Source organism: Colletotrichum lupini, chromosome 2 (genome assembly GCF_023278565.1).
Source record: "Colletotrichum lupini chromosome 2, complete sequence".
Lineage (NCBI taxonomy): Eukaryota > Fungi > Ascomycota > Sordariomycetes > Glomerellales > Glomerellaceae > Colletotrichum > Colletotrichum lupini.
The window spans coordinates 1,088,244-1,109,800 of NC_064675.1; the positions used below are offsets into that span (position 1 = coordinate 1,088,244).

A 21,557-nucleotide genomic window follows, 5' to 3' on the forward strand; every position below is an offset into this window, starting at 1 on the left:
GTGCATAGCTGGTGGAGGTGGTCGAGAAGAACTGGAGTTTCGCCATTTATAGGTATTCATTGGATTCCTGCAGGGCTATAAATAACGAGTATACTAAGAGATCCGCATTCTGTTATCAAGATTCGAGAAGAACTCTCTTTGATAGATTGTTAGAGATATTGAGTCAGTTACCCTGCAGGTGCTCCAGTTACTTGACGGCCTCTATGTGGGATGCTGTCGTTAATTAATTCGGGACCACTTGAAACAATCAAAACGTCGGTCTCAATATTGGCACATATACAACTGGTTCTGGTCATACGGCCAAGCCGGAGTTGTCCATAATCATGAATTCCGTCGACGGAGAGACCGGAAAGCTTTCAGTTCACCTCAAGTTACCTTAGGTACTAGTAGGCGATTAAAGAGCGAAGACCACTCCCTTTGTGTGCCTTACACGTTGGGAATTGCATAAAGTCGCAAAGACTACAGTCACTCCCTGGATGACAGACGTGGTTTCATATGCGAAGCCGGGTGGCTTCACACCACATGATTGGCTTTTCTACCCAATAGCAATGATATCTGCGATCGGACTTGAGGTCATAGAGGACTTTCTATCGCGAATGCGATAACATGGTGCCGGTAATATAAGGTTCTAAGAAACTCTAACATATTTTCCGATGAGTTAATCCAGCAACTGATAGATTATCCGCGGAACGCACGCGTATCTTGTTCCCTGGGTTGTAATCATTCCGGGATGAGGGTGCCGTCTTCAAAGCTTGATGCGTCCGAGTTATGAGTGAAGTGTCTACAAGATAAGGAGGTGCAATATACTCCAAAGCCCTTGAGAATTGAGTTAGTCTGAGGCTCGATTAAGTAGTCCCCTGATACCATTTCCTTTGACATCATGAGAGGTCTTGACTTATTGAGAAGGTGGACGAAGGGATGGAAGACAACTGGCAGATGCTGACGTAACCACACCGCGAACAGCGCAAATTCGTCCCTTGGACCCCTATTTAAGGTTTCATCCTTTTTTTTTGAGCTGATCACGGGCACGTGGCGGGTCTGATCGGGTGCTTTGGCGAATCGCAAGCGCCAATTAAGCGAGATGAGATGGGCATCTCGTGCCTGGAATCCCGGGGGAAGGATCGGATGGATGCACCTGAGTCTTGGGGTTGCGCGCGCCCAACGTTCGCGATCCGAATCCCCCATCTTCTCTCTTTTCTTTGCAACCCACACCACACCACCACAACACCATCGGCGCAAGCTGCAGATCATCGATGACCTCACTCCTTTGAGTCGCATATCGGCCGCATTTGCGGCTGGCCACAATCATTATTGCTACATTACTACATACCAAAGTCACTCGTTAGTTTGGAGAGGGGCGTCCGTTAGGACCCCTCCCCACCCACTCTCTTTAACAATGCGTAGCACCGCTCTTTCATCGCTGTCGCAACTATTCCTTTTGCTGATCATATCTTCGCCGAACCATGTCGTCGCCGTCGGCACCGTCTGGGCAACGCCCCACGATAGCTACTCCTCCTCAGTAGGCGTCCTCGGCTGCAAGATCAATACCGATCGCGTCGCCTACTGGCCCGGCTCCGTAGACTGCACCAACCTCTGCATCTCCCTCACCTACGACGACGGCTCCTCCGACGGCAAGCGCACCGTGAAACTCCTCCGAATTGACCAGTCCCAGGGCGCCTACGACGTCAGCTACGATGCCTGGAACTACCTGTACACGGGTAAATCCGCCAAGAAGGCGCCTGTCGCAGGCGGGCCGCTGGCCATGACATACAAGGAGCTGCCGGCGGACGACTGCAAGGAGCTCCTCAAGACCAAAAACAAGAAGCTGCCGCTCAGCGCGTCCAACAGCATGAACTTCCTCGCCAGCTGCCTCGACCAGCCGGACAGCTGGGTGGCTAAGAACTTTGGGCTGTACAATACACTGGATTCGGTCTGCGCATGGGGATACGACGAGGAGTGCGAGCTGGATTGGCCTGCGGCGAATCAGCCCACGTGCAAGCACTCGCTCGGAATGCCGGTGGAGCTGAAAGATGCGCCAGTGTATAACGTGCAGTATCCCACAGGGGAGGTTGTCGTCGCGTCCACGGGGGAGAAGGTGTCGAGTCCCGGGGATAGTACCAGCCTTGCGGCGCCATCGCCGACACAGAACGGGGCCCCGAGCAGGGGCATGTTGACATTGTTGATGGCTGGCTCACTAGTATGGACGTGCCTCATGATAGGTTCATGCTAACGTTGATGAAAAGGGCCAGGAAATGCTGTTCATATACCACACGAGATACCATGTAATACCCCCCCATGTCTTACGACAATAATGTCAAATACCACCACCTTACCTTATTCTACTTCACCTTATCCCCGCATGTCACCAATCTCAGCAGGGTCCAGTGGGAATGCGCACGGGACCACCCGCATCGTTAAAGATTGACCGTTGAGCCTCGCCCGAGACAGCTGTCTCTAGGGAAATTAAGAGCATTTCTTTTGCCGCTGTGGGAAATTGCCGATGTCTTGCTCTGAGGATCCTGAGAAGGTATTTTCTTGTCTAATGCATCATATCATCGATCATTCGTTCCCATCAAGGAACTGGCTGAACCGTGGTAGCCCACACAAACTGGGTATCGTCGAAACGATCTCGGCGATGCTACAATATATCGAGTTATGGCGTATGCATGGATGGCTCAAAAGCCTCAGCAGAGCTGAGGTGTCTCTTAAATCTATTCTCGGCCCCTCAAGGCCTGTTTTTGTCTATCGTCTAATGATCCCAGTTTTTTCTCTTGCTTTATTCAGAATTCGCTTGCGCCATGTATGCAACGAAATGGAAGTAATGCTGACATGCTCATGTAAGAGCCACACCGGGAAGAATTACGCTCCTCCTCTAGAGGCCTTCGACTTCTCCCACGTGTCGGAAATGCCGGTGCCATGACGACAACAAGGAGCAGACCTCTTATTTCGTCTTGAAATAGTCCCGGAACTTTTCGCGAATCTCATCCTCCTCAAACTTCCTCGTATGTCTCCGCAGCATCGTCGCCCGCTCCTCAATCGTCATGCCAATCTGCTCACCAACCGGCACTAGGCACTTTGCTAGGTGCAGGTAGTCCTTCTGAAGCAGCTTGACCGTCACCATGAGATAGTCGATATTGTGGAACACGAGCGCCTTTTCGCGAATATACGTCTTCTTCTGCTGCAAAAAGGACGTGGGGTGGTCACGCCAGTGACGGCGGGGGTTGAGATGGTGCGACGTGTGGTAGCCGTCGTTGTAGCAGTATCGGTTGCTCTGATGAGGTGGTCAGCGGTCAAAATGATCTTCATCCTTGGCAATGTGGGGTCTGTGGAGGGGAGGTCCCCTTGGCGAATGCTTACCGGCACATCAATCAGGGTGATGCTGGAGCGGAAGTCCGAATCCGGCTCGTCGGCATCGACAAAGGCGTGTTGGCCCCAGTTGCCGACCATCAAACCCAATCTCATGAGCGCGAGGGGCCCGAGGAAGACGAAGGTCGTTGCCTTGCTGTGGAGGCAGTACAGGGTGTACAGGAAGGCGTAGTTGCCGAGCTCCCAGAATCCCGTCTTGAGGCCGTTCTTGGTCTGGCCCTTGCGGAAGAAGTACCGCGGCAAGTCAAACCAGACCAGGAAGATGAAGCGTCCGACGTAGTGCAGGAAGTGGAAGATATCGTCACGCTGGTAGCGGATGGTGGACGACAGATCGTGGGGCCCGTTGCCCTCGACGTGGTGGTGCTTCACGTGGTGGTAAAAGTACGTGTTCCAGGTATGGCCCATGAGGGGGTCGGTGATGTAGGGGAACGCGGCGTCGAAGAAGCGCAGGACGGCCCAGTTCTTTGAGAGGATGCCGTTCATGTGGATGTGCTGGTGCATCATGAGGGTGTAGGTGCCGGTGAACCAGAACTGCATGAGCATGTGAGCGACGCCGTGGATGTAGTTGAAGTTGCGGAAGAGCATGATGGCGCTCGGTACTGAGAGGGTGAAGTAGAGGATTAGGTGTGTGAGCATGATGACGTCGGTCTCGTGGCGGACGATTTTGCGCCCCCAGGCGACGTAGGGGACGACGACATTTTGATAGATGACGGCTGGGAGCTTGTGGGGGAGATCGCGCAGGTCGAATGATGAGAAGACGGATGGCTCAAAGTCTTGACTTGTTGCGTCGTTGAGACCTTTCAGCTTGCGGATGTCCTTGGCGTCTCTCTGATTTGAAACTCCGCGGCAGGCTAGATTTCCGGGTCAATTGAGATGCTCATATAGTGAGTGGGAACATGCAGGTGAGTGAGAATGAGGGTGAGAGTGAAAGTGAAAGTGAGAATAAAAGTGAAACCTGGGAGGGCAGAAAAGGAAAAGAAAAGGCTAGCTCACGTTCATCATCCTTTGACTTCTCACCCAAGGATTCCTGACTGGCATACCCCTCGTCGCCGTCGGTGGGAGCGAGATGCTTATCGTTGTAGCGTTCAATGTCGTCGATAAGGTTCTGCAGAACGATAGTATCGTGAACCGTAAGGTCTGGGGCGACGATGAGATTACTCATTGCATGTGGGTTCTGGAAGGAAAAAAATCTCGAATCCCAAATCTCAAAAAACCTCGATGCCAAGACCCCGCACGCGCGATGAGAAGGAGTAAGTGCAATTGAGAGAAGCGGAAACGGAAAAGAGAAAGAGGAGAGACTGTCGGTCAAACAATGGAATTTCCCCCCGTCTACTCAACCCATTTGAAGCTGGAGGAAAGGGATTTTTTTTAGGGGCTTCAAAACGGGGAAGGGGAATCCAAAAAATTAAAAAAAAGTGGGAAGACACGATGCCGTTAAAGGAGGTGACCAGTGCTTTATTACGGGTACCCAATCTCTTCAACCCATGTCGCGTTTCTGTTTCGCTTGCGCTGGGAAACCGGCAGCGTCTCCAGAGGTCACTGACTAACCGGAATGGAAAAAACAGCCCATCTCGTTGTGAAATAGTGCTGGGAGATGCGTAAGCGGCGGCAACATCATGCGAGCGCCGTATATTTCTTCAATTCTGTTGCCAATACGTTGGGGGCCCCATGGTTTATGTCATCCTCCTCTCTCAGTCCCCTTTCAATTGCGCTCGTTCTTGTTAATGTCTCCTCACGTCTCCTCACGTCTCCTCATTCCCCTTTCCACTGGAGACTTTCCGAAGAGAGCTACGGGCTCCGTCCTTTGGAGCTTCTCATTGGGCCGGGTTTCGGTAGAGCCTCCGTCAATTGGGGGTTTTTGTTCCTTGCCATCTGCGACCCCAAAGACAAGAAAAAGCATGTGCTAGGGCACTCTGAAAACAGCCGTTTGCGACACCTTGACAGAGACTCGAGAGACCGTGGCTGCATAGCATACGAAAGTCTGTTTCCCAATGAAAGTCTCCTTGATGTATAAACTCAATTGACGGGCATTCCCAATAGGTATTTCCATTCAATACACAACAAAAGGCGGTCAGACATTCTCAGCTCAGTGAGTCCTGTTAGTGCGGGACTTTTCACCAGTGTCGCGCATTTCTCACTTCAAGTGTCGCGTAATACCACCAAAGCGCAAGCAAGAGCTTCCAGAGATGATAATTCCCATTGGTTGAACCAACAACTGGAGCCAAGATCGGCAAAATTTCCCATCTGATTTCCCATTTTCTTCAGCCTCTTCAGCCAACGGGCTGCATGCCAGCTTTACTCTCCTTTTCCTGCATGCGCAATCACAAATTGCCTTGCTCGAACCCCTGCTAACCCCAATTCTAGAACGTCACTGGGCGCTAGCAAGCAGCCGGGGGGATGAAAGCTTGCGTTGACAGCGTGGGTGGGTACTTTTGGACCCTGAATCGATACCTACCCTGAAGCGGGCAGTGAAGGTGAAACAGGTAAATTGCATACTGTGCCAATCGAACTTGTGGGAACATGCATCGAAAGCGAGAATGTGCTCAAAGATAACCTGATCACCAGATGGTCTACGGATACGTAGTTACAGACAGCCATCGGTGAAGGAGACGAGTATTGGACGTCCTTTGGATGTCGACAGCTGTACGTCGTATCTTGATACCTCACGAGATGAAAGTTGTTGGGCCAATTGGAACGCTGCCCTTTGGCGTTCGAACCTTGATGTTTAAGCTTGTCCCTGCCGAAGCGCCCCGACCATCGAATTCACTATCTCCGAGATTGAACTTGGGCACGACGCGGCTCCAGCACCTTTTTGGTGCTCGCCCACCGGCCCGGCTCGTAATTACGCGGGCCGATGCACTCGCCAGGATAAACTTTCCACCGCTAAGCATCCTCGGAACACGCAATGGGAGTAAAGTGGTCCCTTCAACAAGTTGTGCACCAGAGAAAAGGTGTCAACCATGCTGGTAGCAACGAGTGCTGGATGGTGTCAATGTACATATTCTCCAGTTGTTCTCAGGTGCTTTTTGGTTGGTTTTCTACTACGAGATCAGAGCCAAAACAGAAATGGGCCATCGTGTGATTCGCTATTACCCCTGATATGTGCACCTATCGCTCGATGGATAATATTTGAATCCATCATCACAGGTGGTCTCTTAGGAAACCATGCAAATGCCTAAGTAGGATCTTAGACTACTTACTCATGCACAGCCTTCTCTCCAGATTTCTCTTGCCGAATTTGTATGGTCGCCCTTGTTGCCCCCGTTGCCACAATACGTCGGACCAGACTGGCCCAGATGGACGGATTATCGTCATGTGGATTCTGGATGAGGCGTTCTCCTGTCTGTTAACGCAAAAAGTCCTTCTCGAGCTTCCCGACAACGATGCTGCTGGCGTATACCCGAGCTGTCCCTGAGCAAGGATGACCTAGATGGCGATGTTGACGGTACGGTCTAGTAAGCGACACTTCAAATGCGAGAGTTCATGAGTAGATTCAATACAACACCAAAAAAAACCTAAGGGCCTGGATATTGGGGGAGGGCCTTGATACCAAAAGGGGCTTTCACACGGACTACCGATGTAGAAAGTTGAGAACGCGTATTGTGAAGGCTATCTAAGACCGTGGAGTCAAAAGCGCTTGTGCGTCTCAAGACTCAAATTAGGTGGTATAGTCTATGCACGAATAACTCAACCTTGGCCTACGCTCGAGTCAGATACTTAGTCACAGGTTTTTATGAAGGGCCCAAACCTCATTGTTTTGTAGTATTTAGCTACATTAGTATAGTCTGCTGATGGATTGGGCAATAGCGCAGATGGCTTTTGTCACCCAGTTATCAGATATTACGAGTGCTTTACTAGGATCATAAGAATTTGCTGTTGGAGCAAATAAAACAGTGGTCTACCATGTTGAGAAAGAGACCAGTCTCACCTCTGAGCGAGGAAGAAGCGAATCACCAAGCAGTAAGAACTCAAGGCCGCATACGGCGCATAATAGTCTTTGTTCCCACAATCCAATGTGTTCCACAGATTCCAAGGATAGCAGGCCGGTCCTATATCCATTGGCTTTCGCCCACTGCTCCCAATATCCCTTTTCGGAATATGTGGTGCTCCCTATTTAGGACTACTTACAGGTTTCGAGATGAATAGGGGTGAGAGAAACGCACTGAGAGCCTCATCTCCGACTATCAGGCCGCAGAAAGGCAACCACTAGTTTCATGACTTGGTACGCTCTTCAATCTGGGCAGCCTCGATATTTGCCTCGTATTTCTCGTCGGTGATGGAGGGAGACCTGGCTCGGCCAGGGGCTACCACTGCCCTGCCTCTCATCTGAGCCCACACTGTCTTATGGGTAGGTTGCATGAAAAGAGCGTCCATGTCCTCAAGAGTCAGGCCTGGTCATATCTTGATTAGCAATCTATAAGCTTCCAGATGACGAATAAGTCAACATACCCTTAGTCTCTGGCACAAAGAAGAATGCCCAAATACCCATGAGCATCAAGATACTGCTAAAGAAGAAGTATGCGCCATATCCTAGGTCAGAGATCATGTATGGTGTGGAGCGAGCGATGATGAAGCTTCCGAGCCAGGTTGTGGCGGTTGTGATGGAGACGGCCAGCATTCTGATTTCCAGTGTCTGCACTTCAGAAGCGTAAAGCCAAGTGATTCCTTGCCACGTTGCGCAGATGATGACCTATGGTAATAGTTCAGTGTTGTTGCTACAAATTAGGCACATCCCAATGCAAAGGCAGCTTACTCCGTTAATGTAGACACAAGCCATGGCGAGATAGCCCCAGCCGTCTCGGGTGACTTGGCCTGCAGCGGCAGCTGCAGCAGGGTCTGCTTTCTACACACAGTGTCAATACGGAAGTGAAACGAGTCGTCTTGCTCCAATTTCTTGTCTTGATACAGAACAGGTAGCAAGGAATCTTACCATGACATATCCTCCAATGTACCACATCGGAATGCAGCCAAGTGCAGATCCCCACAACAGTCCCTTTCGTCGACCGACTCTCTCAGCAACCCAGAAGGTGAAGAGGAACATTCCAAAGGTCTTTGCGATACCGTAGAAACCAGTAGAAAAAAGCTTCGTGGATGTCCCAGTTATTCCAAGACTTTCAAAAATTCTTGGGGCGTAGTATGTGATGATATTCACTCCTAGGTCTGATTTAGACATCGTAGTTGAGAAAAGGGGTCATAGATATCCTACGCACCAGTGAAACTCTGAAGGAACATGAGTGCCATGCCCAAGCCCATGCGGTTTCGAATACCCTTTTGGAAAAGCTTTTGGAACATTTGCTTCTTTGTCATGCGTTGAGATGTACGCTGTTCGACCTGAGTGCGTATATCGTTCATCTCACGGCGAATGTACTCGTGATCTGCTGGCAGACCTCGGATCTGGGTCAAAATTCTTTCTGCAGAGTCAAAATGGTCTCCACGAGCGAGCCAACGGGGAGACTCTGGGCACCAGATCATGCCTAGCGCAAGTCCCAAGCCCGGCACTAGCTGAATTCCGAGGGGTACGATCCACTGGGCCCTTGAGTTGACATCAATCGTCCTGTCAGTAGCATACTAGGATCTTCACGTCAGATCTTCGACTCAAAATTCTGAGGACATCACGATGGATGTACTTACATTGATCCAGAAGCCCAGCATACCACCTCCCTGAGAGGCGATTTCGAAGATGCCGACCAGTCGACCACGGATCGAAGGCGGGGCCGTCTCGGCGATGTAAACGGGGACAGTCAACGATGATGCCCCGATTCCCAAACCAGCAATGGCACGGCCTGCGTAGATTAAGTTCAGGTTTCCGCTGGCTGCAGTCATAAGAGTGCCACCGATGAGAAAGACGGTTCCGGCAAGCATCACTGTCTTCCTGCGACCGAATTTCTCGGCGATGGGGAACGTGAATAGGGCACCGAAGAAGCAACCAGCCTAGAACATCCATTCAGTCATGAAACAATCCATTTATAGTTCTTGTCAACAAGCATACCTGAAATGTCGAGACGATGTTGCCCTGGATGGTATCGCGGGTTGTCGAACTAACCTCGTCCAGGTGAAAATCACGCCGGAATGAGTCCAGTGCCATTGTTCCTCCAATGACTGCAGTATCATAGCCCACTGAACGAGTGAGTTAGCAAGTGATCTTTAAGGAGGTCATACTAACGAACTGCAGTCAACCAGAGACCTCCCTGCTCGCTGACTGACACGGATTGACATGGTGCGGTGCACCCAGAAATGTCACACTAAACTCTCGAAGACGTGGTGTATGTCAAGTGCCCCTTCATCTAGAGAGAGGCAAAAGTTGATCCAGAAACATGAGAGAACCACGTACTAGCCAAAGCTGACATGCTCGCGACGAGGGCGATCAAGTGAATGCGCCAGTTTCGCACCTCTGGGGGATCAAGCGTCCCGGACGCGTGGGTGCTGAAGAAGCCCATATTGGGCTTTCAGGTTCAAGAGCCTGATGGAAAAAGTAAGACCAAGATGGAGAGACCGTATCGCAACACTGCGGAGGGATAGAGGAACAACCTGGGAATTGTGTGAGATAGAGATAGGACCCGGCAGACCAGTTCATCGTGGAGACAAAGCGGGGAGGCAAGCTTTATCTAGGCCGCCATGACGTTCCACCCTACAATAAGCTTGAACTGCCTTCCATCGAATGGAAAGCCCGTGTTTGGAACAGCTTCGTGGAACGGTCGAGGATCGGCGGTGTTTACCCCGCGACACCCCCATGGGGAAAAACTGGGTGGCAGTCGTTGAAACTTGCCCGGGACCCGTAACGAAGAGTCGGGTTTGTGGAGGGGGCAACAAAAGAACTTCATCCTCACGGTCCAACCAACCATTTAGCAGTGATGAATGTGATCACATCTTGCCCCTGCACAATTGGACAGACTGGGCAGCAAACACTTGGCGTCAGCAGATGTGTGGAGTAGCCAAGAAAGGCTCCAAAGAGGGGGTAAGAGAAGGCACAAAACGAACATGTCTCTTCATGTCATTTGGCTGACTTTGATATCTCTCAACCACAATCAGAGCTTTTGTCGCCATTTATCGTTACCAAACGTAAGTGTGCCAAGGTCGTTTCCTCCGTTACATTCACTTACACAGCCCACTTACTATACCTATGCATGAACCACACGAGGATGAGGGGTAACACCATCCAAGATCCTGAATCCAGCAAAGACATCAGAAAGAGGCACGATGGATTGCAATACTACTCGGTGGCCCTGGTTTTAAAAAATCGCACTTCTGTCATATTTAGACCCCGATTCTTGATGATCGAAGTTGAACGTCACGGATTTCGATGAACCTTTTATACGAATTTCCCTCTTCCAGTGTTAGCGAACCAAACATTCACTCACTTTTACGTGTCTGGTCTCAACTCAAAAAGGGGATATGACTTCGCGAAAAATCCCACACGAGATAAGGTTTCATACGAAAGGAAGAAAAATGAAAAGCCCAGCTGAGCAATACGCTAGTCGAAAAGGAATGCCGAGACGAAAATAAACGGGGAGAATCGGACGCAGTAAGTCGAATGTGCATCCAAGTTGATATAATGATCTGGAACCCGACGTATGAAAACCGAGAGCAACCTCAGGTCCCAAAGAACTGGAAGGTGCAAAATGGCATTTCTTCTCTGGAGTTGGATCAAGGTGTGGGTGACAAGCCATGACGGGACCGGGGTGATGCCCCAGTCTGGCAGTTCATCTGTACCCGGCGCGGGCCTGGATCTGCCCCCCAACCTCCTCATCGGTAGTCAAGTTTGAGTTCCGAGACCACGCGAGCCGCTGCGCTGTCACGAAGCGGCTCCATCAGGAACCTCTCATTACCCCCGAAAACCTCGGCGGAACAGCCCAAAACTGATAATGGCTTCTTGGTTCTGGCTTGGCTCCTGTCTATCTCGTATGCGCCACGTCGCCTCAGATCTCGTTGGCATGCAGGGCTGTTTCTGCGGCGGAGATGCTCTTCGGGCTCCCAATATCCACAGCTTTCATGTCTATCTACCCATGAATAAATCCCCAGCAGGGCTCATGTGATGTTACGGTGCATGCAAAGAGACTGGGAATCTCCAAAATTCCAGTCGCTGGCGCCGAATCATTTCACCACCGCTGAACTTGATACATGGCATCGTCTACCTTTGAGCATCGGTTATACCTTCCAAACTGCTGGATATCATACAATTCCACATTTTTAGCTGTGCTCAGCCACCCCCGGCCTGGGGTCTGGGGAGCTAGTGATGGAGGACTGCACGACTTGGCGCGGAATCTTCACCGGTCACGGGGGTGCTTTTCCATCGGTTGAATAGCCCACATCGAGCTTTTAATTCAAGCCGAGAAAAAAACACTCAAGATGGGGTCTTTATGCATCATGATCTCTTAAAGCGGCGTCGCAGTACCATAATCAGAAAACTTATCTCCCGAGGGATTTTGGAAATGACAATGTTATGATTTGAGACCTACACAAATGGCCCCAAATCCATTCCTTGAACTAACTTACGTTATTTACACGTGCAGTCTTCAAAGAAATCCTGGCGTTTTAGTAGATGAAAATGCACTTATCAGGGTGGCTATAAGTCGTTAGTCTGAGCCCACTTTGAGCGTACGGACTCCTGAGTGAGTCCACGGGCTGAACATGAAAGGATCAACTTCACACATTTCTCGGACCCCAAAAATGGACTTCTATGTGAGCACCATAGAACGAAGAGATCGAAACGAGATTGGCGCTGAGATCAGACTTTCAAGTCTTCAAAATAGGATGAATATCACATTTATCGTTGACTCTCCGGATAAGTTCAGTCGCGTTAGATTTAAGGTGGCTGACGCATTTTGGTGGTGGCGCATGGCGCTACACAGTCAACCCCATTCTGGCTGTCACACTCTTTCGGCCAACTTCCGCGAGGGGACAAAAGCTCGAAAACTAGACTTCGAGCATCTCCAGATACTAGCAATCATAGTGTGAGGCACTGGTAGTCTCGCCGTTACTTTGGTCTGCAGTGTGCCTATTTCGTTGTCAACGTGGTGACTGTGCTACAATCACTGAGCATGAGAGCTCAACTCCTTTTCAAGTTCAACATCCGTCTCGATTCCATCAATTAGGGCATTTAACCTAAGACGAAGATGAACTCATACAAGACGCGTATCGTAACTGAAGTTCCAAATTGACAATTCAGTTCGCCCTCTGTTGACGGCATGAGAGTAGACTCAAGGGATCACGAATTCGTCACGAATTCCAACTGTGGCTTGTGGCGATGCATCAATCCTCAAAGGCCCGGTATCTACGTTCATACTTTGGCCTCCGAAAAGCGCGCTAGAATCTCCACAGTTGTTCAAGTTGCCATTACTAACATCGGTCTAGGAACTGACTTCAAAGGCCACCGCACAGCGCAGGACATTTAAGCGTACGAGTCAGCCGGCAACAGCGCAGAAAACTTTTAGGGGAGGAATTTAACCCCCTCCGCAACCCCCCCCACATCGTGGAGTTGAAAGGGGGGGAAATATCCCCGCGCTCCATTCCCCCAGCTTTGGACAAAACGTTGCGCGCTCATCCACACTCCGACCCAGTGCAGCAGCGGCCACACCAGACCATTACAGGCAGGCAGACAAGGCAGTGCGAGTGACAGTCAGCGGCAGTAGAGGAAAAAACTCGAAGGGGGCCAAAAGGGGAGGATGTCCGCCATTGCCAAAGAGCCCGCACGCGATCGCAACCGCCAGCATGCAGGAGAATAGTGGGACGTCGGCTCTGCCAAGTTACTCCCGACCAGCGAGGAGATCAGTTAGGTCCAGGGAAGGTTGTTTGACTTGCAAGTAAGTTTTATTTCACACTTGGTACCTTGAGACTCCGATCCGGCGGCCCATGGACGGTCGTCGGGCAATCTCCCGACGTGGTACTGTCGAGGAGGTCCAGCCAACGACCCGACATCACCGGCAACACTCCGTGCCGATGGATGATCATCTTGCTAATGTTCGACCCACAGACGCCGCAAAGTCAAATGTGATGAGAGTCGGCCTCGGTGCAGTCATTGCGAGCGCCTGAATCTAGAGTGCAAGTGGCGGCCGCAGTCGAGCAGCTTCGCCGCCCACGCAATGTTAGCAGCCGCAGGGTCCTCCGGGTCTGGTCGTAGTCCGGCTATCCCGTCCCATGCTACCGATGCCTCCGTTTCGCCGGCGGCGTCGGTGTTCCAGCCCATGCAGGCCGTTGATGAGATATTCGACTATGCCAACTTCTTGTGGGATGCTGGCGATGCCTGGCAGCAGGTCAACCCAGAACCTGGTCAGCAGATGAGCCTTGATGGGCAAGTTCTCGTAAGACATCCCCAAACCCGATCCCAATTCCATCCCATGGACACGTCACGCTAACTGCTTAGCCAAAGAGGAGCCAGTTTGCAGGTCAGCCTCTTGGAAGCCGGCAACCGCCGCTCATGAGTAGCCCGCCGAATCTCGCCTTCCCAGATCGAACTGCTATGGATGAGCTGCCAGACCCATCACCAATCCCTGATGCTAGTAGTCAGTCAGAGCAGGCCATAGCATTACAGGTCCCGACTGAGGATGACAGACTCATGGACTACTTCAGCCGCGTCGTTGTCCCTCCCATCCTTGCCGAAGTCGAGACGCAGAAGAAGTGGCTCGCCGTTCGACAGGTTGTCGTCGACATGGCGGGTGCGTCGCAAATGTTCAAGTGGTCGGTACTCGCCTTCTCGAACCTGATGCTATCACGTCGCGAAGGCTCCTGGCTAGCCAGTCCGGAAGATCATTATCAGAAAGCCGTGTCGCAAGTGGCTATCTGTTGCGACGAGTCGTCGCCCGCGACCGACAATCCGAGCTCACGCAGGGAGCACCTTCTCGCAACGCTCTTCTTCCTCAGTTATGTCGACATCCTCCGAGGTCAGATCAAGGCTGCAGACTCGTTCCTTAAGCGGGCCTATGGACTGTTCCAGCAAGGCGAGAAGAGCAGTTTTGCCGCTATCGAGAAGCAATTCCTGCAGTGGATGCGCCTACTCGATGCCCGTGCCGTTTCCGCTGGTGGACAGGGCTTGCTCCTTTCCAAAGATGACGAGCTGCTCTTAGTCGAAGCGTCACCAGCTAGTTTTGATGGAGGAGGCGCAGACTCAACCAGGGAGGACTTTGGAGATGGTGACATTGAGGATGTCCTATTCCAAGTTCTATACCAGCCCGGCATTGTCTTCTTCCAAAAGGTCCAGAGCTTCATGGGTCGGATATCAAAGATCGACCCTTGGCATAGGTCACGTGGCACCGTCGAGGACGAGACGGAGGTCATGAACATCGGGGCCGCCATCGCAGCGGATCTGCGGACCTTGTACGAGCAGCGGCCCCCGCTCATGGACTATGCCGTGGCGGGGAAGTTGACGGAGCCTCACGTTTCACCGCACCTAGCGTTCGTTATCACACGTGCATTTCGAACCTATCTTGCCAACTATCACGCAAGTAAAGTCCACCTACATAGAGTGGCATACAAAACTTTTCCCCTTACTAAAGAAGCCAGCGATGCTCTCAATCAGATTCGACGCCTAGCTCGACTACTAGTTGATTCACTGGACGCAGATAACTCATTACCGGTCAACATGCTGTGGCCTTTACTGATGTTAGGGTCGGAAGAGCAGGACCCCCAGGAGAGGATATGGATCAAGACCCAGATCCTGCGTATGGAGAGCGTTGCCGGCAATGCGAAGATCACTGCCCAAGTTCTAGAAGAGGTACAGGCTAGGCAGGATGCTGAGAAGGTCCGGGTTGACATCCGATCCGTGATGCATGCCATATTCAACGCATGTTTTGCTATCGTCTGAGATGCCTTAGTATTCGACAACTTCAGAAGGCTTCACCACCAATCTCTACTCGAACAATGGCTCTTCGCGAGCTTCGCACTTGCCGAGGATAGCTTCACTTTGGAAGTGTTCGCTTGCTTCGTACTAGTAACTACTTAGCTCAAGTCGCCAGAGCATTAGATACCCCTTTTATCGTACACCTCAATTAAATCATCTTCAGCACATGTTCCATCTACCCAAGTCATCAATGATTGATGACTTCTCTTCCACGCCACAGTAACCATTGCCGCCTTGGTGAGAGCCAGATCAGATTCCGGGCTAGCAAGCTGCGTGACTAGTTCCATCGGCTGCAACCGACGGGCGACACTAGCGTACCCGATCAGTGTGGGTCCCGATCGGAAGGCCCACAGACGGCCGCGACACCGATCCACTCCGATCGGTTACTCTCAAAACTCAGGTTCTTTGTCCGGTTTCGACATGGTTTTCTGTGAAAGTCTGGAGTTCTTCAATCAGATGACCTGGCCCGTGGGGAAGACTCAGTGAGCAGCTCACGACTCATGACCCTGCCCGCTTCCTGAGGCTTTGACTCCACAAGAAACCCGCCTTGCATGCTCGGTTCATGCCCGTGGGGAAGGTCGGCTTGTCGGAAACATGCCACCTTGAAGAGCCCCGCGCCTCGATGCCCACCGCGGGGTTGAGCGCTCCGACCCACGGAGTTCAGAACATACTTGTATCGACTGTTGCCATTCAAATCTATTTGGCCTTTCTTCTCATTATCCCTAAACCTTCAATCGATACCCTAAACTCATCCGTGTTCATTTTGTCAAGCGTATCCTACAACCGCTACATCATTCACAATGGCTGCTAAGACTTTCCCCGCCGGTATCCACGTGCCTAGTTTGACCTGGTTTGGCAACGATGCCAGCCAAGAAATCGACTGGGACGTGCAGACCAAGCACCTCGAGTTCTTGGTGAAGTCTGGCCTCCATGGAGGTAAGTAATAAGCCCAAGTAGAGCCTAAGAACATCAAGTCTGACAGTATCGCAGTCGTCCTGGCTGGCACCAACGGCGAGGCTGTCACCCTCACCAATGATGAGAAGACTAGACTCGTCAAGGCCACAAGAGAGGTTGCCGTCAAGGCCGGTCGCCCCAACCTCACTATCACCATGGGCTGCGGTGGCCAGTCCACCCGTGCCGTTATCGATGAGACAAAGCTCGCCAAGGCCGCTGGCGCCGACTACGCCCTTGTCCTTGTCCCCAGCTACTTCCACTTCGCCATGAACGAGGAGGCAATCGTCGGCTTCTTCGAGGAGCTCGCCGACGCCAGCCCCATCCCCATCATCATCTACAACTTCCCCGGTGTTGCCGCCGGCCTCGACGTCAACTCTGACATGCTCTCTCGCCTGGGCAAGCACGCCAACATTGTCGGTGTAAAGCTCACCTGCGGTGGAATCGCCAAGGTCGCCCGTGTCCGCGCTGAGTTCGACCCCTCCCAGTTCTTCGCCCTCGCAGGTCAGAGTGACTGGCTCGTGCCCGCCATGTCCGTTGGCAGCAACGGCACCATCACCGGCGTCGCCAACCTCTTCCCCAAGTACTGCATCAAGATTTTTGACCTTTACAACGCTGGCAAGATCGAGGAAGCCTCTGCCGCTCAGCTCAAGCTGGCCCAGATGGAGTGGGCTTTCGGCAAGGGCGGTATCAACGGCACCAAGTGGGTGGTTGCCAAATCTCACAGATACCCTTTGACCAGCTGCCACTGCAGACGCCCCTACCCTCAGTACACCGATGAGAAGAAGCAGGCCTGGATTTCAGACTTGGTGGCGCCTTTGGCCGTCGAGGAAGCCAAGCTGAACTAGGGTGCTAGTTTTATTTCAGTAATGGGGCTACGACTACATTTTTGAAGTGATATACATAATGGCATGGATAGGCGTTTAGGCAACTTTGGTTAAATTAGCACAAAAGCTATATCAAAAGATCTTTAGAATTACTGAGTCTTCCGAACAGGAATCATTGGACTGCTTCGTCTACCTCATATCGATGCATTGTACATGGGCGTAAGTAAAGTGTCTCATGTGGATAGACTCGTGGCCAAACCGAGCGAGTATCAGAGCAGGGGGAAATAGTGTATTGACCTAGTAATGAATGACAGACTATAGATCTATACATGAATGACTGACGAACCCCCGAATAGTAAGTAATGGTAAGGTATCTGCAAAGTAATTTGCAAACTCTAGATGGCAATGGGGCGAAGGGTAGCAGCTGGTTTCACAAGGTCGTGATGCAAGGTATAGTCGAGTATGACCCTCACAGGTTGCTCTGCAACACATACGATTTGCCAGCTTCTAAATTTTTCAATCAGTCTCATCGCTCATTGACAATCTTATTGGTACAGATAGCAATTACTTACCAATTTCAGAGCAATTTGAAGTCCTTCAGATTTTGGCCATAGACCCCGCTTACAAAAGCTTGTAGGCCTTAGCATCATCCTGGCCGCGCTTGTAGGCTTTGGCATCGTCCTGACCTCTCTTGTATGCCTTCGCGTCATCTTGGCCACGCTTATAAGCCTTAGCGTCATCCTGGCCTCTCTTGTAGGCTTTGGCATCGTCTTGACCGCGCTTATAGGCCTTGGCGTCATCTTGACCTCTTTTGTAGGCCTTCGCATCATCTTGACCACGCTTGTACGCCTTGGCGTCATCTTGACCGCGCTTGTAAGCCTTCGCATCGTCCTGGCCGCGCTTGTAGGCTTTGGCATCGTCCTGACCTCTCTTGTAAGCCTTCGCGTCATCCTGACCTCTCTTGTAGGCCTTCGCATCATCTTGGCCACGCTTGTACGCCTTGGCGTCATCTTGACCGCGCTTGTAAGCCTTCGCATCGTCCTGGCCGCGCTTGTAGGCTTTGGCGTCATCCTGGGCAGGGCTGAAGGCAGTGGACTCCTCGCGCTGATGGACCTTGGCGCCAGCCTGAGCCACCGCACCACCGTGTGCACCTACTAAAGTATTAGAGAGATAAATTTCTTGACAATTGTGCCTCTCAATCGATGGTAAATTGGTGATCAGAGAATGTTAGACTTACCAAATGTCTCAGCCGCGAGGGCAGTCAAGGGGGCGATAAGCAGGAGGGTGTTAGAGAACTTCATTTTGAAAGTGGATGTGGGTGGCTGGTTATTGGTGAGGTACTTGGTGTATTTGCGCTCGATGGAAGCTGTTGTGTAGAGAGCTGGTTGAGATGAGAACTATCTCGGACAAGTTGGAGAAGCTAAATACTCATGTTCAGATCATGGTTTCCTCAAAGATGGTATTCGACGTCCAGTAAACTGTAAGTTCATTGACTGATTGTCACATCACCATCCATAAACATTGTCATTTGACTGACAGAATCTCATTCATGCTGGAAAATGGTCAGCTCCGCCAGCAACACCGTTTGATGTCATTGAGACACATCACCTAGATGCCAAGGTATAACCTGAGATCATCATGTTGTGGTACAGTCGCGAGTAGCCGAGCCTGTCAAGATGGTCGGATAGTCAGTGTATGAGTCAGTTGTCAGACGGCATAGCGCTGTCACTGTCCTCAGAAAGAGTGGAGATACCAGATACTCAAGCGGACTTTAGTCATATGAGAAGCTTAGATTCATGTCACGCAAAGTATTATGTCAGATTCAATCTGTATATACCTTGCCTTATTGATTGAGACTTCGAAACTTCAACTTCGCGACGGCATACTCTTTTTTTCGATAGAGTGAACTAAGGTAGTCATACATGTAGGATCGTGTGGCTTGATTTCGAAAAGGACCGCCGAAGTTCCTCCAAGTCGGTCCCACTTGAGTCTCGGCTGCACATGGTCTTACCACGATAACGATATCACGATACGTTCTCACACATCTTCTCACAAAGCTTTGCGACCAATTCTCATCTACAACAATGAACCTTCTCAAATGGCCTTGGTCTCGTATCTCTGGTCTACCGGAATACCAAATCATGAACGAGAATGGGTCCGATGCCGGGTCTGAGGACCACCTACTCGCCGAAAAGGGCGCCATTCGCCCCCGGAAGGGATCCGGCAAACTATCTCATCAACTCTGCCGACCATATCTTTGGGTCCATCTCATGGTATTTACGTTCTATACCGCACTCTTCCTGACCTTCGTCATTTCCCTCCACGGTGAAGAGAAGATATGCGCCGACGACCAGACCATGGTATGGTGTAAGTTGACTCTGTTCTAGGCGTATCTTTCTGATTTATGTACTGATAGTCAATCTCCGGACAATAGCACCAGCTCGAAAGGCTCTGAAGCCAGAACGATCCTTGTGGATGAATGAAGTGACGGATGGTAATGTCTATCGAGGCAAGCCGAGACCAGAATTAGACGCTGCATGGGACGAGCTCGTCTTATACAGCAATCTTAAACTCAAAGCAGAAGACCTCAAGAAAATCAACAGGACTTCTGTTCGACTTTCAGATGCATCTGGTCAGTTGACCGAATATTATTGGAGCGGGTTGAACGTCCATCATCAAATCCACTGTTTGAAATTAGTTCGACAAGCTCTATACCCGGATTACTACTTCAAGGGCAATGTGAAGCTGAAGCGCCATTTGGAAGATCATATTGATCACTGCGTTGATAGTAAGAGGTTTCTAAAACATTCAATGTCCACTCTTGATCATTTTGCTAATGCGCATATGAATTACTTGGTAGACATTCGCATGGCTCTCATGTGCAAAGCAGACATCTCAATCGGTTCATATGACTGGGTCGACAACAATAGAAGGCCATTGACGAACTTCCGGACCGAGCATAGCTGCTATAATTGGGACCTCGTCAATAACTGGGCTCGAGATCGCCACTTCGATATTTACGACAATGTCACAATTGTTCATCCATTCCTTGGTAAGAAAAGCACATTATATACGTTGTGAGACATGCTGATGTGTCCGTGATACTCAGGCAAGTCGTATCCTCTCGACTCTGATGGCCACTATGTGTTCACTGAGGAAATCGATCCATTCTTGGGCAACAAGATCACGCCACCTTTGTGATAATCATGACGAGAGGCCGATCAATACAATTGATGATTAAAGAGGTATGAGGAGACAGCACGCTTCAACATAGGGGAAAGAATTGAAGGTATATGTGTGTACTGAAGAATGGGTCAGGTTGTAACTTGGAGGTTCTAGTATCTGTCCACTGAGGTCCACGACTGCTTCCGCCAATGAGATATCATCTGCACCTATAGTTGTATTAAACCTACTCAATTGTAAATTTTGTGAATGTTTCCAAATCTTCCATGGCCTCGGTCAAAGAGTTTGGGTTGTTGTTCGACGTGGGAGGGGCCGGGATGGTGGTGGCTTAGATCAATGTATATGTATCAGGTCAAAACTCTGTCCAATAAATGATATCTGATAATCTGCGGATTAGTTGCGATTTGTGCAGGTGCCCACAGTCCAAGATCGAATGTCTGACGTGTTGCCGGTGGTCACAGCTGGGTAGTTTCATTTGCCCAGTGATCACCAATTCTACTAACCTTTACTCTTCTTCCTATTCGACAGTGCGACTTAGTGTTGCATAGAGTTCACAAGAGGCCGGATGCTATATCTAGATACAGATCGTCAAGGAGGTGATAGAGGCTGGCCCACTGCCGACCGGGTTCCTCACGCACGGTCAATAGGCCATGGGCGGCTAAGGAGTACCCGAAGCCAAAGTTACGCGGGGTTGCCAGAAATGATACATATTATTCAGAAGACTGTGCGGGCTTCGGCCCGACGACTAAGCGCTGAGGAAAAAGAAGTCAATGGCTCTCATTGTGCAACGGCCCTTCTCTCCACTCACCCGAAGCCGAAGACCAGGGCCGGATGGTAGGCAAAATTCCGTGGCTTCCGCTTTGTATTAGGCGGCCCGGTGGAGCAGCCGACGGGAGGATGCATTCAGTCTAGCCGGACAGATTTGACTTATCGGCTAGAGTGGCTTCATTCGGCATAATTCTCAAAGACGAACATGGTTTGTGATATCGAACTCCGTTACTTCCCAGGCAAGGATCCTCGATTAAGGTTTCCGGCGTCTGCGGGGCGGGCCGCTTCCGTACGAGTCATGTCTGGCGGCTGGGAGCTTCGGACGGGCATTGCTCAGTGCTCACTCATCCTTGACCCGATGCATTAACTCCGCAATAGTATCCTGCGTGCCTGGGTATTGATACGGAGTAATGTTTGTATCAACAATTCTACGAAGTGCCACATCGGAATGGTCTGGCTGTACATTGTCTCCGGTCCCGCAGCTTCAAAGCCGTCATAACTAAGTCCGCTATTTATATCGGTCAAACCGCCTCCGTAGTGCTGGGCAGTACAGACTGCAAGGTAGAGTCAATGATGTACCACATTTACTTGTGCTAGTTTTACTAGTAGTCCACGTTTTTATCGTCTAG

At 50.8% G+C, this 21,557-nt stretch overlaps 9 protein-coding genes across 9 annotated transcripts; 5 read left to right on the plus strand and 4 right to left on the minus strand.

Annotated features, from left to right (window-relative positions):
• Nucleotides 1-187: 187 nt before the first annotated feature.
• CLUP02_02709 (uncharacterized protein) lies at nucleotides 188-1,094 on the minus strand (the record flags this gene model as incomplete). The annotated part of the gene is made up of 6 exons (XM_049281739.1): nucleotides 188-201; nucleotides 236-353; nucleotides 431-511; nucleotides 696-816; nucleotides 878-976; nucleotides 1,030-1,094. 6 exons carry the CDS (start codon nucleotides 1,092-1,094, stop codon nucleotides 188-190), a joined length of 498 nt encoding a protein of 165 aa, XP_049138882.1.
• A 302-nt stretch (nucleotides 1,095-1,396) lies between these two features.
• On the plus strand, nucleotides 1,397-2,230 carry CLUP02_02710 (uncharacterized protein; the record flags this gene model as incomplete). Its single annotated transcript, XM_049281740.1, has 1 exon — nucleotides 1,397-2,230. The coding sequence occupies one exon, from the start codon at nucleotides 1,397-1,399 to the stop codon at nucleotides 2,228-2,230; it is 834 nt and encodes a 277-aa protein (XP_049138883.1).
• Nucleotides 2,231-2,941: 711 nt separating this feature from the next.
• Nucleotides 2,942-4,528, minus strand: CLUP02_02711 (fatty acid desaturase; the record flags this gene model as incomplete). The annotated part of the gene is made up of 3 exons (XM_049281741.1): nucleotides 2,942-3,271; nucleotides 3,358-4,217; nucleotides 4,360-4,528. 3 exons carry the CDS (start codon nucleotides 4,526-4,528, stop codon nucleotides 2,942-2,944), a joined length of 1,359 nt encoding a protein of 452 aa, XP_049138884.1.
• A 322-nt stretch (nucleotides 4,529-4,850) lies between these two features.
• Nucleotides 4,851-6,781, plus strand: CLUP02_02712 (uncharacterized protein; the record flags this gene model as incomplete). The annotated part of the gene is made up of 8 exons (XM_049281742.1): nucleotides 4,851-4,901; nucleotides 4,952-5,345; nucleotides 5,407-5,455; nucleotides 5,588-5,775; nucleotides 5,836-5,905; nucleotides 5,973-6,181; nucleotides 6,255-6,444; nucleotides 6,577-6,781. 8 exons carry the CDS (start codon nucleotides 4,851-4,853, stop codon nucleotides 6,779-6,781), a joined length of 1,356 nt encoding a protein of 451 aa, XP_049138885.1.
• A 797-nt stretch (nucleotides 6,782-7,578) lies between these two features.
• On the minus strand, nucleotides 7,579-9,803 carry CLUP02_02713 (uncharacterized protein; the record flags this gene model as incomplete). The annotated part of the gene is made up of 8 exons (XM_049281743.1): nucleotides 7,579-7,757; nucleotides 7,816-8,056; nucleotides 8,120-8,209; nucleotides 8,297-8,526; nucleotides 8,577-8,934; nucleotides 8,998-9,297; nucleotides 9,356-9,483; nucleotides 9,698-9,803. The coding sequence occupies 8 exons, from the start codon at nucleotides 9,801-9,803 to the stop codon at nucleotides 7,579-7,581; spliced, it is 1,632 nt and encodes a 543-aa protein (XP_049138886.1).
• A 3,642-nt stretch (nucleotides 9,804-13,445) lies between these two features.
• Nucleotides 13,446-15,163, plus strand: CLUP02_02714 (uncharacterized protein; the record flags this gene model as incomplete). The annotated part of the gene is made up of 3 exons (XM_049281744.1): nucleotides 13,446-13,664; nucleotides 13,727-14,768; nucleotides 14,967-15,163. 3 exons carry the CDS (start codon nucleotides 13,446-13,448, stop codon nucleotides 15,161-15,163), a joined length of 1,458 nt encoding a protein of 485 aa, XP_049138887.1.
• Nucleotides 15,164-15,999: 836 nt separating this feature from the next.
• On the plus strand, nucleotides 16,000-16,998 carry CLUP02_02715 (dihydrodipicolinate synthetase; the record flags this gene model as incomplete). Its single annotated transcript, XM_049281745.1, has 2 exons — nucleotides 16,000-16,135; nucleotides 16,190-16,998. The coding sequence occupies 2 exons, from the start codon at nucleotides 16,000-16,002 to the stop codon at nucleotides 16,996-16,998; spliced, it is 945 nt and encodes a 314-aa protein (XP_049138888.1).
• A 600-nt stretch (nucleotides 16,999-17,598) lies between these two features.
• On the minus strand, nucleotides 17,599-18,278 carry CLUP02_02716 (uncharacterized protein; the record flags this gene model as incomplete). The annotated part of the gene is made up of 2 exons (XM_049281746.1): nucleotides 17,599-18,128; nucleotides 18,215-18,278. The coding sequence occupies 2 exons, from the start codon at nucleotides 18,276-18,278 to the stop codon at nucleotides 17,599-17,601; spliced, it is 594 nt and encodes a 197-aa protein (XP_049138889.1).
• A 783-nt stretch (nucleotides 18,279-19,061) lies between these two features.
• On the plus strand, nucleotides 19,062-20,178 carry CLUP02_02717 (uncharacterized protein; the record flags this gene model as incomplete). The annotated part of the gene is made up of 4 exons (XM_049281747.1): nucleotides 19,062-19,344; nucleotides 19,412-19,765; nucleotides 19,838-20,029; nucleotides 20,087-20,178. The coding sequence occupies 4 exons, from the start codon at nucleotides 19,062-19,064 to the stop codon at nucleotides 20,176-20,178; spliced, it is 921 nt and encodes a 306-aa protein (XP_049138890.1).
• Between the last annotated feature and the right edge of the window lie 1,379 nt (nucleotides 20,179-21,557).